General features: G+C 39.1%; 1 protein-coding gene across 6 annotated transcripts in view; it reads right to left on the bottom strand.

Annotated features, from left to right (window-relative positions):
* Positions 1-382: 382 nt before the first annotated feature.
* The window catches only part of Lhcgr (luteinizing hormone/choriogonadotropin receptor), a 58,029-nt gene continuing 41,415 nt past the window's right edge, over positions 383-16,996 (bottom strand). Inside the window, exon 8 of one of the 6 annotated variants that reach the window (XM_050146096.1) lies at positions 383-9,972. In XM_050146096.1, the coding sequence (XP_050002053.1) occupies positions 8,820-9,972 (1,153 nt within the window). In that variant the 3' untranslated portion in view covers positions 383-8,819. The remainder of the gene's footprint in view (positions 9,973-16,996) is intronic. The other 5 variants (XM_050146094.1, XM_050146095.1, XM_050146093.1 and 2 more) reach the window with 5 other exon arrangements.

Raw genomic sequence — 16,996 nt, 5'->3', positions numbered from 1 at the left:
TGCTGGATTACAGATATACATGACTGCTCCCTGTTTTAATGTGGGTGCTGGGGTTCTGAACTCAGGTCCTCATGCTTATATGGCAAGTATTTGATGGGGAGCCTCCTTCAGCCAATGGCCTTTGAGAGGCTGGACCAGGTTGAGACATGTCTTTGGGGTACCAAAAAGTCACGGTCCCAGCCATTTACCCCTCTCTTCCCATGCTTCATACCTGGATGTTGGACCCCCAATCCTGTTCCATGAGTTTCCTTTTTTTTTTTAAATAAAAAAAACCCTTAGTATACTCTATTCAGAGTTATCTTGGGATTCTTTGACTCACATTCCCCTCATTTAAGGTGCCCATATCATCTGGCACACAACATTGGGCCAAGTACATGCTTACCAGGAACCTGAACCTCCTGGTTCACCAGCGTGGGCAATTTTCTCTCCTGCTTGTGGCCCATCTGACACTGCTTAGGAACCTGACACTCCCTGCCAGCTGCCTCTCCACTGGTGATCCCTGCCGTGTTTCTTTCACACCATGCACAGTTTGTGGCTCATGACTGAAGGAAAGCTTCCTTCTTATTCTGACCACAAACTCTAGGAATTGCTTTGATTGCCCTTAATGACTGCTCTTAATTTGTTAAACAAAGCGTATTTATCAACATCTAAGTTGATGACTCATGTGGAACCAAAGTGAATGATCCCAGAAAAGCCAGGGGGAGCTTCTCCTCCAAGTCCCTCTGCTACAAGGCTGCAACCACAACACCTGCTGGCCAATAAAGGTTATTACACCTACTCCAATTCACTGTAATTGCCTATGACAGGTAAGATTTAAAAATTACATGATTACTGAAAATATTACCATTCAGGAATTAATTTCTTATGCTATGGATGGTATCCTGCAAGGCTTATGTGATTTTCCATATACATCCATTTATTTGATTTTGGGAGTTAGTTTATTTCCATATTATATCATTAAGAAAATGGTTTGATAACAGATCAAAGAATGAGGCACTTTTCGAAATGATACAGTATTTATAGGCTAATAATGAACAGCTAGTTGAAAAGATTAATTTGACTGACAAAATCCAATCAATGTCAAAGGGGCTGAGACATTATCTGAAAGAATTCATGCTGTTGAATTTAACAATCAGAATCTGTTGAAAAGTTATGATAGGTTAATGGATAAGGTATCTCTCCATGAAGGCACTATGCACACCATCAAAATTATGTCCCAGGATAAGACGTTATCTTTTCTGGACAAACCTTGGAATCATCAATGAGGGTATTAAAATGCAACACTGGAAAGGAGATTTGGACTTTACAAAAGTCAGTGGTAAAAATATTTGAAAAGATTGAGGAAATTATCAAAATTGATGATCAGAGAGATAAGGGACAAAGACAGGATTTCGCTTGTCCAGTACATGCCAGAGTCTGGGATGACATACCCAGATTTTTAGCTGCCTATCTGGTAATATCCTCTGAGAAGTCATCTGGCACAAAATACTCTAAAGTAGTCAAAGAATATATATGGCAACCTATAGGTATGAGCAATCTAAAGGAAATTAAGCAAGCAATAGTATCTTATGGTCTGCATTCACCATTTGTTAGGGAAATGGTGAAAACGTGGGCTTCCAGCAATAAGGCTACCCCACACAATTGTCTTCCATTAATCTCAGCAGTCCTAGAAAATGGACCCCAACTGCTATGGAAATGCTATTGGCAAGAAGAGGCAAAAATTTTAGAACAACAGGGGAAAGCAAAAGGATTTGAGTCACCCCAAGATCAAATTCTTGGTGAGTGTCATTACTCTGATCCCCAGGATCAGGCTCTCTATGATGAACACACCTTGTTCTATATAGCACATCAGTTTTAAATACTTGGGTCAGGATTCAGGAACTGGGAAAGAGAATTTAATAATATATTATGATTAAAAAGGGCCAGAAAGAATCCTTTAGTCACTTTTTTTTTTTTTTTACAAAGATTGACTAAGGCTGTACAAGTAGTAGTTACAGACCTGGACCTAGATGTAAATTTATTGAATCTCTCGATTTTGAAATTGCCAACTTAGAATGCAAAAACATCCTTGGGCCATTAAAGGTCAGATCAACACCAATAGATGAATGAATCTTGCATAAAATGAATGTTGAGACACTTGACTATAGCACTGAGACTTGGGTAGGAGAAGCGATTTCCAATGGTATGAGGAGAAACCAAAATGCCAAATGTTTTAATTGCAGTAGAATAAGACATCTGAAAAGAGATTGTAGACAAAGAATTCCTATGAATAATGTCTCCTCTGGGAATGGCAAAAATGGGTGGTCTCAGCCTTCTGGAATATGTACGAGATGTGGCAAAGGTCAGCATTGTGCCAATGAATGTAGATTGAAAAAGGGCAGACAAGGCCACCCAATACCATCGGGAAACTCCTTGGGGAACCTTTTGCAGGCCCCATGTCAAACATGGTCTTGTTATTCCCAGTCACTATGGAGGACATGTCTTACCAGGAAAATTAAAAAATCTGGAGCCTACTGTAAAAGACCATACTATTCTGGATGATGGAATAGACATGGAGGGTGAATAAATAACTCCAATAGGAAATGTATATCTTGGAAGACTTTTATAAATTATCAAAGACCAAAGTTGACCAAAGCTAAGAGTGTGTATAAATAACATTGTAACTGAGGGATTACTAGACACAGATGCAGACATGAGTATTGTTACTCCAGAATCTTGGCATCAAAATTGGCCTCTTCACAAGGCAGATGTTAAATTCCTAGGAATTGGAGCCCTATCTCAAGTGAAACAAAGCACAAGATGGGTTGAATGCATAGGGCCAGAAGAAGAGAGGAAGGCTGAGGCCATATGTAGTTAATATTGCAGTGAGTTTATGGGTGGTAGCCTGTTGAAGCAATGAAATACCCAGGTTAACATTCCTATAGTCCCCAAAACTCAGGTTTCTGGAAAGGACATTATAAGGTATTATACACAAAGGTCATCAGCCATTCAGGCCGTACAAGAACACAAAGCAAATGGAAAACCTTCAGAGGTACTAATATTCCTGCCTTTTAAATGGTTAACTGAGAAACTAATATGGGTTAAACAATGACCATTAACAGAAGACAAACTACAGGCTTTAGAACAGCTGATACCGGAGCAACTAGATGCTCACCATATTGAAGAATCAACCAGACCTTGAAATCCTCCTGTATTTGTTGTTAAGAAGAAATCTGGAAAATGAGACTAGTGACAGGTCTAAGAGCTGTCATCAAGGTTTTTCAACCCATGGTCCCTCTACAATCTGGAATTCCTCTGCCTTCTCTATTAACAAAAGGATGGCCTCTTACAGTTATTGATTTAAAAGTTTGTTTCTTTACTATACATTTACAAGAAAAGAGCGAAAAAAATTTGCCTTCATAGTGTCTACTTATAATAACTCTCAGCCTACTAGGAGATACCAGTGGAACTGTAAAACATGGCATTTATAGGCTCAATTTCCCTTATTTATGGCGAGGCCTGGGTCTGAAAAAGCATGGGATAAAAGCAGACTCGCTGAACATAGTGGTCAATGAGGACTACTGAGAACTCAAGATCAATGGCAATGGGTTTTTGATCCTACCGCACGTACTGGCTTTGTGGAAGCCTAGGCAGTTTGGATGCTCACCTTACTAGACCTGGATGGAGGTGGGTGGTCCTTGGACTTCCCACAGGGTAGGGAACCCTGATTGCTCTTCGGGCTGACGAGGGAGGGGGATTTGACTGGGGGACGGGGAAGGAAATGGGAGGCGGTGGCGGGGAGGAGGCAGAAATCTTTAATAAGTAAATAAATAAATAAAAAAAAGAAAAAGAAAAAAAATGGCATTTAAATAAGTTAGGGTTCTGTTGACATGAGACATGATTGCTCCTGGCAGCACCAATCTATTCCCGAGAGAATATTGAGCACTGAAGACACTCTGCTTGGAGCTTGTTTTCTTCTTGGCAAAACTGAACTTTGGGCAAGGAACTGCCCATGCCTCCACCACTGATAAAATGCATGGCGTCAAGACTGGACAAGAAGGATACAAGAAAAAAGACTACCAAACCTTGCAAAGACAGGGTAAAACAGTTTTGAAAAAATTTCCTGCCACTGAAAATGGTCTGTAAGCTACTCTAGGCCTTAGCCAAAGTTGGTTGCTTCAACATTACAAAAGAGACTTTGGGAGATTGCCCAAGTAGCCAGTTTTCTCTGTCATCTTCTGCACATTTTGGAAGCTGTTAGATTGTACTTTCTGCCTACTCAAGTAATATTATCTCCCTTCTCAGGCTTTCAATTGGATTGAAGATTAGATGGATGCAGGTACTTTCCTCTTATGCTTTAACCAAGCCCTTTCTAATACAAGGCTTAGACTCCTTAGGATAGAATGATTATTGAAACATTTAGCATATGTTCCTTACTTAATATCATTTATACTGGTTCTAATTCTAATTTTCATACTTGATATCTGTTCTTGTTGTATATAGTTTTGTATTTGATTTGGAACTCTCTAAACAAAAGGGGGAGGTGATGATAAACCTCCTTCAGCCAATGGCCTTTGAGAGGTTGGACCAAGTTGAGGCATGTCTTTTGGGTACCAAAAAGCTGTGGTCCTACCCATTTGCTGCACTCCACACAGAAGATGGACCCCCATTCCCATTCTGTGAGTTTCCTTTTTTAATAAAGAAAAATCTTAGTGTACTCTATTCAAAGTTATCTTGGGATTATTTGACTCGTGTTCTCCACATTTGATGCATTCTGCAGCAAGTATTTTATTAACAGAGCTGTCTGCTTAGCCCAGAAATTATTATTTTCTATATGAACCTATTTATTGAAATACTTTGTGAGGGAGGTTCTGAATTTATATTTAGAATTAATATGTTAAGAAAAATTCAGTCATGTCCTTTATAACAAGTGTAATAAGTTGAGAACAAAATACCAATGTCTTCTAAAGTTATTTTTATAAGTTTAGATGATTTATTCCAGATTGATTAATTCTTTTAAGTCATTTTGCAGCCCACTTATAATAATATCTAACAGTAAAAAAGTATGAGAGATATAAAATCATAGTGAATAACTGTTTATGATTTCCCATGAGAGATTATACAGATTGTATCACACATTTTATACATGTCATACATGAAATAATTAACAAAGGCAGTTTTATATTTTAGTTATGAAAATGAACCAGTTTGAAAACTGGGCATGTTAAGAGAAAGTAGTTTGTCTTTCTAGCCCAGGTGAAATAAAGATGGACTTGTGTAGGGGATTAACACTCCAGTGTGGGGAAAGAAAAAAAGTGATATAGAAGAGTGCTCAAGATGTCTATAGGCGATGGAGCAATGACTCAGTGGTTGACAGGGCTGGCTGCTCTCCCAGAGGATTAGGTTTGATTCCCAGCACCTACATGGTGCAGTTCCAGCGGATCCAGACATGCATGTAGTGCACATGTGGCATGCAGACACACATGCAGGCCAAAGAAGTCTGTAGAAAGAGACTACGGTGCGTTACATACTTAGTATGTCCTTTATTTTACACAGAGGCAGTGTCTTAACTATAATGCACTAGGGAAGGAACAGATCAAAGAGCAAAACCCTGCAGTTTGGACTCCAAAGGAAGTAGAAACAAGGACAAGGGATTTATTACTCTAATGTAAGAATGACATAGGCTCTAACATGAAGATGGAAGGGTAAGGCTTAGGGAAGAGTAACTGGTTCAGGTCATTTTATGAAGAAAATAGCAGAATAAAGGATGAACAGGTCTGAGGACATGGTTTATATTCTCCGAGTGTTGGCCTAGGAATGCGTGCTTCCATTTTCTAGGTGTTGATGAGTTGCTTGGGAATTCTGTGCAGGTATGTGATGAGATGAAATAGGATTTTGGTAAGGCTCATCGCTGGTATGTATGACGTGAAGACTTGGGAGAGACTGGGTATGAGTACAAATGGGTAACTGTGGCATAGTCCAGGAGGAAGAGGGGGAAGGTCCTGAGATGTATGCAAGGCACTGGGGATAGAAATTAAAGAGCAGGTTGGAGGATAATTCAAACATAGGTCTTATGGGTGGGAGGATATGAGAAGGAGGAAGACAGCAAACTGTGACTTCATTTATTAAACCTAAAATTACAGTGTGGAAAATAAAGACCATTATCTGTGTAAGAGGTCATGAATTGCTTTCAGACATACTATGAGTTCTTTAAGCTCAAACTATTTGAGTGTGTGCTGGCTTAAAAGCTTATTTACAAGGATAAGTTTGAATCTTCTTGTTTTACTGTTTTTTTTTCTTACTAAGTTGTTTTGTTCATGGGATTTACAAATCAGGAAGAACATCAAGTAGTTACACAGTAGCATGATGAGTTTGTATTCTGTTGTACTGTTGAGACAGGCTCCAGAATGATCAGGAGAGTTCCATCTGAACCAAGTCATTTGTCATGGACCAGAAAAGTCATATGTGTAAAAAATACAGAATATATTTTTTAAAAAGCTTACAATCTTCTCTGAATCATTTACCGTAATGACTTAAGAACTGAGGGCAAACTGAATGTGTGGGATCTAGTTGTGGCTAGACATGTATTTAATAAATGCTCACAGGGAGTTGAAAACTGACAATAGCTAAGATATCCACCAGCAGGAGAAGCGATGTTTAAGATTGCTATGGTAGAATATTAGCCAGCAATGGAAATGAATGAGCGTATTCAAGCAATTAAATGGATAAATAGTAAAACTATTATACTGTCCCAGAGGTGTTGTGACAAAGTGTATGTGTTACATACCTACAATTATATGCCATATAGGACAGGAAATACTAATCCGTTATTGTTTGATCTGGCGATCAGCACCTCTGTGACAGGGCTGAGCAACCCTCTAATGGTAACAGTGTACTGAATATTGATAGAAGCTTGAGTTACACAGGTGCATGAAATTCCCAAAACTCAAGTGGCACACTTAAGGTATGTCCATTTCTCTGCACATAAACTATACCTGAGAAGTAAATAAACATGAAATTACACTTTGGTGTATAAGAGCGCTAAAGTTCATATGCATGGGATTGTATGATATATCCTTTTGTGTAAGGCTGATGCCTGCAAATTACTTTAAAATATCAAAATAGAAGACACACCAATGTACAGTTACATAACAGGTAATTGCATAGTAATGTATGAAAGTCATTAGAGTAAATAGTGTTGACTCTAAATGGTGGTGACATATGGGTGTTCACTACATACCTCCTTTAACATTTCCATACATTTGAAAATGTTCATTGGGTCCACCTTCCTATTTAGTTTCTCTAGGATCACGAATCCTCATTGCTCTTCGGGCTGATGAGGGAGGGGGACTTGATGGGGGAGGGTGAGGGAAATGGGAGGCGCTGGCAGGGAGGAGACAGAAATCTTTAATAAATAAATAAAAAAAGAAAATGTTCATACTATAATAGTGGTAAAAATTTAAAGAACTTTGAATGTGTATAAACTCATAGGTAACACAACCTATCTATCCAATTTTTATTTGTCTATCCATGAATGTATCTTATTTTTTGGTATATTTCAAGCAAAGTAACTCTTGGAAAACCATGATTACCAATATGGATAATATTTAATGATTGATTACCAATCATTAAGAGACTAGGATTTGGGAGAGTTTTGAGATTGAATCATTTTATGAATCTTTTACTAGTTTTCAGCACTTTCAAAAATGATAATCAGTTTTTCTCTCATAAAAGATTAATGGCATCTGCTCCATAGGGTTTTATAAAGATTCAGTTGGTGAAATTACATAATAAAAAATAGAAAAAAAAATAAAAACCAAGATGTTGGGTATATAAGGAACTTTTGAAAAAAAGTCAAAGCAGCAAACGGAAGTGCTACAATTAGACACATAGTTTGGTTGTTCTTTAAAACTCAACTATAGAAGTAAAAATGCTTCTAATAAATATTAGATATATTTTTCAATAAACTGCAAGGGATGGAAATAATGTAAGTTAATCATTTTCAATATTTAAGTAGTTTGTTTTGCTTAAAATTGCAAAGTTCTAGAAATAAAAACTTTTCCTTGTCGATTTAATCAAGTCAGCTGGGCATGTTTATTGTGTATCATTTCCAAGATCCCGAGGTAGGAGATGAGGAAGCAAAATGGGCTGAGGTGCGCTTCTGCCTACTAGGTTTCCATGATCTGCAAGCTAGACAAGTATGCAGAAACATGCCTTCAGATGGAAAGTGGAAAGTAGACAGGAGACAGAAGTCTCTAGAACAGAGCTGCCTAACAGAACTTCCCACACTACAGACAAAATGGTTGGCATCTGTACCGCCCATTACTAGTCAGATATGGGAAGCACTTGGAATACAGCTAAGGAACTTCTACTGCCATGTAAGGCTAATGGCTACCACACTGCACAGTGCGTTTCTTGAATACATTTATCAAACTGTTTTATGACAAAGACCACTTAAAATTTTCAATCTGTTATGAACTAATACTTTTAGAGACTACAGCAAAAATAACAAGACTGAATTGAAAAAGATCAGAGACATGCAAAAACGACACCTTAGTTTTTCTTAATATTAGATTCAACAAACAAAATTACTCTTCTCTAAATTGTTACAAAAGTTCCTAAACACTCCTGAAATTTATGTCATCAAGTTCCAGAGGGCAGTTCTGACTGCCCAGTTCCATTAACCACCCGTCACGGGCCACCTTCTGAACCAAGTACAATTCTCCTAAAGTGCTTAAGAATAAATATTTTTTCTAAAACGCATTATATGAAAGTGACTAGCTCAGGTAGACTTTTCTCTTCCCCATATCTAAGTACAATTCAGTAATAAAGTTACCACATTAGCATTCTTGGTGGCAAGTCTTGTCTAGGACAGCAGGATGTTGACAGTGCACTCTGGACAACTTCAGAGCAGCCTCGAAAGGCTTACTTGATCCTGGGAAGCCGTTTTTGCAGTTGGAGGTATAGGCAGAGAATTCCTTCCTTCTGTAAAGTTCAGCCCGGTGTCTACAGCAGCCAAATTTGCTCAGCAGCAGAAAGAAATCTCTTTGAAATGCCTTTGTGAAAATTGCATACAGAAATGGATTGGCGCAAGAATTGACAGGATAAAAAAGGACCAGTAGAACTTTCGAGTTGGTGACAGTGATAAGAGGCACTTTGAAGGCCGCTGAGATGGCAAAGAAAGAGATTGGTGCCACACACGTGAAGTCTGTGAAGATGAGAATGGCCATCTTCTTAGCAATCTTAGTATCCTTGTTAGTAGCCACCAGCTCTGGATTTTGAACTGCAAAGTAAATGCGAATGTAGCAAGCACAGATAATGAGGAAGGCCACCACATTGAGGATCAAGATGGATAATATGTAGATTTGGGAGACAGTGGATTCCACATCCATGGGGAGGCAGATGCTGACCTTCATGTAATTGCTCACACCCACCAGGGGCAATATGGCAATCAGACTAGAAAAGAGCCAGCCTCCCAGCATGATTGGGATGGCATGTCTCAGCCGCAGCTTTTGGTCCAGCTGCACAGCGTAGGTGATGGTGTGCCACCGCTCTAGAGTGATGACTGTGAGTGTGTAGACCGAGAGCTCGCTGGCAAACACAGTGAAGAAGCCAGCTGCACTGCAGCCGCTGCCGGTCTGCCAGTCTATGGCATGGTTATAGTACTGGCCTTTGGTCTGGGAGTCCACTGAAGCAATGAGCAGCAGATAGAGCCCCATGCAGAAGTCTGCAAAGGAGAGATTACACATGAGAAAACGGGGCACCGTCAGTTTGTAGCGGCTGGTCAGGAGAACAAAGAGGACTGTCAAGTTGCCAACGATGGCTAGGATATTAATCAGCCAAATCAGGACCCGAAGGAAGGCGTAGCCCATAATATCTTCACAGGGATTAAAAGCATCTGGTTCTGGAGCACACTGGAGCGTCTTGGGTGAGCAGAAGCCATAATCGTAATCCCAGCCACTCAATTCACTCTCCTCAAAAATCGCGTAATAGCTGCAAGACAAACATTGGCTTGAGGGAAATATAAAAGGTGTCCTATATTTCTGAGTATTAAAATAAATTCAAGAATCATCCTTAGTGGGCTTTTAGAGCCTAAGAAACAAAAGAAAACAAAGTCATCATGGCCCTAGACTTACATTTACTTGTTAAATTACCACATTTGATGGAATTCTTTGAAAAGAAAATGAAAAGCCTCTAGATGGTATAATATATATCTATTTAGCATGCTGATGCAACGACTTAATGAAGCTGTTTACGAGGGATGATTTTCTTTGGAAAACAAGTTTAGAGACATAAAATATACATGCTAAATTTAAAAGAATCCTTTCTTGGCATTTTCTTATCTATTTATCTCATTTAGTTGTTATGCAAATTGCTACCAAGCTGTTTGTAGCAGCACACAGTGGGGCTGCAAGGCTGGCAGCATTAAGAATCATCCATCAGTTATTGAGGTCTCATTTCCAATGAAGTCCTTGCTTAATCCAGTATTCCAAATGGGAACCAGAAAACAATGGCAGATTACTACAAATTTAGGAGTAGAGGAAGAAAAGCATGGACAACAGTAAGAAGGATGAAATCCAGCACTCCTTAGGGTATGAGTCTGTGGCTGGTGGAGCATCCACCCCACTGAGATTCCTGGGCTTACATCCACACTCTCTCTTGGGGCACTGTTACTGATTTCTTTTCTTGACAGCCCTTATCTGGTTTTAGTTCTCTCCAATACAGTTTCCTGGAATGGCCTTTTCAAAACAGAAATCTCAACTCTACTTTGGCAGTTCATCCCTTCTCCATGTCCTATCATTTATGGGATAAAAGTCACACTTTTTCCTTTTGATGAGCCTCAAGGCTTTGCTTGGCCTGGGTTTCACCTACTTCTGGAAATGTTCTTTCTTTCTTTTCTTTCTAATCCTAAGGAGAAAATTCTCTCTAATCCTGAAAGACAAATCCCTCAAAACAACCATTCTTGTTCCTATTCTCCAAAGAGTTCATTATTCTTTTTTTTCTGCTAGAGTTGCATTTAGTTATCAAAACATACTGCCAATAAGTAATGATGTGTGTTTATCTCATTTAATATTCTTTTAGAATTTTAGACAGGATCTTATTTAGCCAAGGCTAGTCTTAAACTTGCTACATAGCTAAGGTTGGCCTTAAACTCTTGATCTTAACTCCCAAGTGTTGGATTATAGGTATGCACCATCATTCTTGGCTATCTCTTAATTTTGGCGTGGTGTGGTGTGTGTGTGTGTGTGTGTGTGTGTGTGTGTAATAGAAAAGAACCATGGATGCAACCATCCACCTTTGTTTTTTGAGATGGGGACTTTCATTGGTCTAGAACTTACCAAGTAAGACAGGGTGGCTGGCCTGTATCACTCTCCAGCAATGGGACTGCAAGCTTATGGGACCACATTCTTTCTATTTTAAAATGTGGGTTCTGGGAATCAAGCTCAGGTATTCATGCTTGCAAGACAAAAACTTTACCAGGATCAAGATCTTACTTCACAGTCTTTAGCAGAGTTTTGGTTCTGTTAAATACATTTTTTGTTTAGATTGAACAACTCTACACTAAGAAACCATGGTTCTAGAAGAAATTAATAAGGCATGAGAACCTTGAACATGTATTTGATGATTATGGGCTCAGTGAGTTTGGACTTTTTTCTGAAATTTTTACCTTAGAGTTTTTGTCATTAAAAGTATTTTTTTTTTTTGCTCACCAGGAGGATGGGGCTAGTTTCCTCCAAACTGGCCAGCTTTCATAGTTCTAGAAGGTGCTTTGTAGGGAAAAAGAAGTCATCAATAGTGTGACTCATCTGTGACCCCTGTGAAGAATAATAATCCCATGAGTGCAATAGTGGTTCAATAGTTAGAGGAGTAACCAACCTCTGTTTGAATTTAAGGTATACTCTACAAGAGGAAATGCATGCCAGGTACTATAAATCTGGCTAGGAATTTAGGGATGTGGAGTTTAGAGGCCATAGGGATGAACCTACTACTATTATTTTTTATTTATTATTGTGATTTTTCTAAGTGGACACAGCATCAAACTGCTCTTTAAATCAATCTTTACACCCATACATTGGTTTAGATCTCAGTCTTTATCAAAGAAGTTGCTTTGTGCCATGAATGGCAATTAATGCAGAAACTTACAATTGGTCAAAAGTCGGAGAGTAAGTGTCAGCAGGGTGTTTAGCCGTAAAAGAGACACCATGCCCACACCCAAGACTCAGGAACCATCATGGAAGAGTGGATGAAAAGATTTTAGTAGCCACAGTTTGAAGAGGAACAGAATGGGCAGTATCTTCTGGATATATCAGGACAGCTGACCTCATGAACTCACAGCAGCTGTGGCTTCTTGCTTAAGATCTGCACAAGGTCCAGCAGTTAATAGTTCTGTATGGAGAGCTGCATAAGATCTGCACAAGGTCTAGCAGTTAACAGTCCTGTATGGAGACCTGCATAAGATCTGCACAAGGTCCAGCAGTTAACAGTCCTGTATGGAGACCTGCATAAGAGCTGCACAAGGTCCAGCACTGTATGGAGTGATGAGTGGCTCATAAGGCCAGACTCCTGGGGATCTTTGGACAGTTAATGGCTTCTGGGGAAGGGAGCACCACTTTTCTGTAAGAATCTGGCTCCCGGTACATCAATCATGCCTCCAGTGAATAGCCCCACATCTATGAATGTGTAATCAACACACACTAGACTCAGTAAGTTATTAAAAAAAGGCATGAAATTAGAGGAGATGGGAGAAGGACATAGGGAGATTTGGGGGAACGAGTGGGTGTGAATATGATCAAAGCACATTATATGAAATTCCCAAAGAATTAATTAAAAATATTTTTAAAGTATTTTTCCTACTCTTAAAACCTTTCATACAATGTACTTGGAAGTTGTACCTAATTCACTAAACTGATGAGAATATATCTAAGGCATTCAGTACCGAAGGGAATCCGTAGGTTTTTTTGTTTTTGTTTTTTAAAAAAAGATGCAAAAATGCCCAATAAGGGAAAGAACTGTGGCCACACAAGGCACAGTATAGGAACCTTATCTGTGTTATTATTAAATATTTTAAACAATACACTTATTTTTTATATCATAGATATCAATATAATTACATACTATTAGTTTTCCAGGAGAAGATGGTTATAAAGAATTATTAAGGAAACAAATCCTTCTTAATACTGGTGCTTAGAGATCATTTTATTGTTCCTCATATTGTTAGAAAGGAAACCATAATTAAAGAAGATGGGATAGGCCTATGATCCTTTGTGGGGACAGTGTCAGGATTTGGCCTCTACATCCTGAGCTCAGAGATCTTTATCATTTTTCAGTCAGTGGTTTCCAAAGTGTGGTTGGGGGGAATAAATGTCTGTCTGAACCATCGGGGTGCTTGTTTAAAATGCAGATCAAAATCTACAGGCATGGAGCCCAGGAATCTACACTTCAAGCAGGTTTTGTAGATGCCTCATACAAAACAGTAGCACAAAACTGAATAAGAATATTCCAACCGTTGTTGTCTCTATTTCTTTTACTCTTCCCCTCATCAAATCATCACAACTGCTTGAGGTACTGATTTAAACTTCTAAGACTTCTGCCATGATTTCTGAACACATATAAGTAAGGGGTCCCACATGTTCTTCTTCCCCATCCACCTCCTTGATGTTTTAGTCCTACCAGGCATATGTCTGGCAGATTTTTCTCCTGGGCTAGCCTGCAAGGACAGTGTCATGCATACTGACAAAGGCAGGTTCTGCTGGCTATGTTAGGGAGTGTGAATAGACTCAGGGATTTAGGAATACTGGCTTAGGAGGCAGAGGCAGTGACTGTTCCAGTGACAACTGAGAGGGAAAGAGGAAATATGGTTTCTTTTTTTTTTTTTAAGAGGGTGGTGGTGTCAGTCACAGTGGTGAGAATACCAGATTTTCTTGGGAAGAACAGCTAAGGTTCAGGGGATGGCTTCAGAATGAGTATCTGGTAGAGCTTTGCCTTTATTTAAAAAATGTGTTTTCAGGGGCAAGCAACATAGCTCAACTGGTAAGTGCTCACCTAGTATGCATAGGGCCCTGGATTTACTACTTAGCACCAAATAGACTGGATATAAGAGTGCATGCCTAGAATCCAAGAGGAGCTAGGAAATCAGAGGATTCAAGGTAATTTTGACTACATAGTTTGAGGCCAACATAGGCTATGTTTAAAAAATAAATGTTTCCATGGGGAGCAATGCAACTTAGATTGTGTATTAAGTTAAGGTAATTTGTAGGGTGTGAGCTACACTTTGGAGCCTTGTCTCAAAGCAGCATTACCATAGGAAACCCAAAGGTGATGCTCATTTGGAAAGACTGGGCAGGGTCGATGGCAGTTGCTGAGGGTGGATTAAGTCTCTCTGCATAACCACTCTTGGCACCACAACTGAATGTACTTAGAAATGTTTTTTTTTGGTATGGGAAGTTTTTTTGTACATGTGTCATTTTTATTGGTTAATTAGTAAAGAAGCTGTTTTGGAATGTGATAGGGCAGAATAGAACTAGGCAGGAAAATTAAACTGAATGCTGGGAGAAAGTAGGTGGAGTCAGTGAGACACCATGTAGCCACCACAGGAGACATGTGCTGGAACCCTGCCAATAAACCATGATCCATACGGTAAAATATAAAATAATGGAAATGGGTTAATTTAAGATGTAAAAACTAGCCAGTAAGTGCTGTGAGACAATGGTCTTAAATCCTGTACAGATTTGTTACTTGTATTGGTTTAATAAAACACTGATTGGCCAGTAGCCAGACAGAAAGTATAGTTGGGGTGACCAGAACAGGAGAACTCTGGGAAGAGGAAAGGCTCAGTCTGCAGTTGTCACCCAAACACAGAGGAAACAAGATAAGAATGCCTCACTGATAAAAGTACCAAGCCATATAGCTAACACAGACAATAATTATGTGTTAATGTAAGATATAAAGTGGACAACAATATCAACATAAAACCTGAAAGAGCTTGGGAAGTAATTCTAAACACAAAAGAACAGAGTTAAGCATGGTTTCTTGGTAGCATCATTTTCTCAGGTGGGCTCTGTTTGCTAAAGGCAAGCATGTCTTATTTAAGAGAGGCTTCCTGACTCAGCTTTAGCTGAAAAACCTTGCAGCTCTCTTAAGAGGCCCAGCCACAATACACTTAAATGGTGTTTATGAATCGCCAACAGCATAATTCATGGTGGTGGCTGGGACCCTGGAATGCCATAGAGTTGTGACAATAAACATGGCGCCTACCAGTACCTCCACTATGAAGTTAGACTCACAGAAAGCTAAGAAATGGGGTGGATCCAGTCATCAAAGTCACAGCTTTAATCCTAGCCACAATGTTTAGCAAATTAAAGACTCATATGGTAAGAAAAAGAGAAATATATAGTAAAGATACATTCAGAGGAAAAAAAACTCTAAACAGTTTACAGTGTGCTTAAAAATGTGGGAGAGAAAAGAAAAGGGATAAAGTCCTTAAAAAAAAAAAGAAAAAGAAAGAAAGTAGTTGGGTGTGGTGGCACATACCTTCAATCCCAGCACTTGGGAGGCAGAGGCAGATGGGTCTCCCTGAGTTCAAGGACAGTCTGGTCTATAGAGTGAATTCTAGGACAGCTAAAGATACCCAGAGAAATCCTGTCTCAAAAAAATTAAAAATTAAAAATAAAAGAAATAGAGTTAAAAATAAAGTCACATAAAGGTGGAAAATACACAGAGAGTCTGGATACTGTATGCTATTGTACTGACTTTGAATTGTTTGACAGCTGAAGAAGGAGCAATAGCTGCTAAAAGACATTTGATTATAAATGCTGCTGGATTAATACAACATATATATTTTGAAAATACTTTGACTTCAAAATTTAAGTCAAACTATATGTTACTTTGGAGAAGAGGTTTCGCTTTTGTTTCTACAGGAAATGAGAGGCTGCATATTCTTTTTGGTTAAAAAAAATCAGGTTTGATCAAGGAAGACCTCCTGAAAAAAGTCTCCAATAGGAGTGGATGACCCAGATGATCCAACATTTCAGAGGACTCTGTTGGAGTTTCCTCTGAGTTCTACATTTAAAACAGCCTCAAGACTGTTGGCCAAGATGGTCAAGCCTCACAGAATATTCCAGTCAGGACTTGATCATAATTCTAAATTTTCTTTAGGTTCCATAAGATTATCAGTGCCCCCAATCCACAGGAAGTAGCCTAGAAAACTACGCCCATATTCCCCCCCAAATGGATTATGGATATTTGTCTTTGTTTAGAGTGTTGGCTATAAATTGTAATGGATAATGGTCAGGGAAAAAGCTAAACAAAGGAGATTAGGTTCAGAGTTCTTGTTTTGAAAAGAATAAAAGGCAGGAGTACTGTGGGACAATGTTCTTGTATACTGTAAAGGTTTGTCAGTTGTACTGGTTTAATAAAATGCTGATTGGCCAGTAGCCAGGCAGAAAGTATAGGTGGGGTGACCAGAACAGAATTCTGGGAAGAGGAAAGGCTCAGTCTGCAGTCATCACCCAGTTGCAGAGTAAGCAAGATGAGAATGCCTCACTGATAAAAAAGGTACCAAGCCATGTCTAACACAGACAAGAATTATGGGTTAAGATGTAAAAGTTAATTAATAAGAAGCCTGAGCTAATAGGCCAATCAGTTTATAATTAATGTAGTCCTCTGTATGTTTCTTTGGGACTGAACTGCTATGGACCAGGCAGGACAAAAACCTCTGTCAACAAATAAGAAACTAGAGCTAATAGGCCAAGCAGTGATTTAATTAATACAGTTTCTGTGGTTATTTGGAGTCTGAGCAGCTGGGAAACAAACAAGCGGTCTGTGACTACAGTTTTCTGTTTCTAAGTATAAAGCTAATGGCTGCAAATGAGTCCTATGAACAGAGACACAAAGAGGGAGGTATGAGAAAAGGAATATTATAGGCTGGACAGTGGTGACTAAGGAAAAAAGGGAGAGGAGGACAGGCTGGCATCCATCCTGGGAGATGCTGTGATAGCATCCTTCACTCTGGTTCGGT

Source organism: Alexandromys fortis, unplaced genomic scaffold, assembly GCF_014885135.2.
Source record: "Alexandromys fortis isolate MF-2015 unplaced genomic scaffold, M_Fortis_MF-2015_v1.1 scaffold_42, whole genome shotgun sequence".
NCBI classification, from domain to species: domain Eukaryota; kingdom Metazoa; phylum Chordata; class Mammalia; order Rodentia; family Cricetidae; genus Alexandromys; species Alexandromys fortis.
The sequence above is the reverse complement of the archived record's forward strand: the minus strand, read 5'-3'. Positions and strand labels throughout refer to the sequence as shown.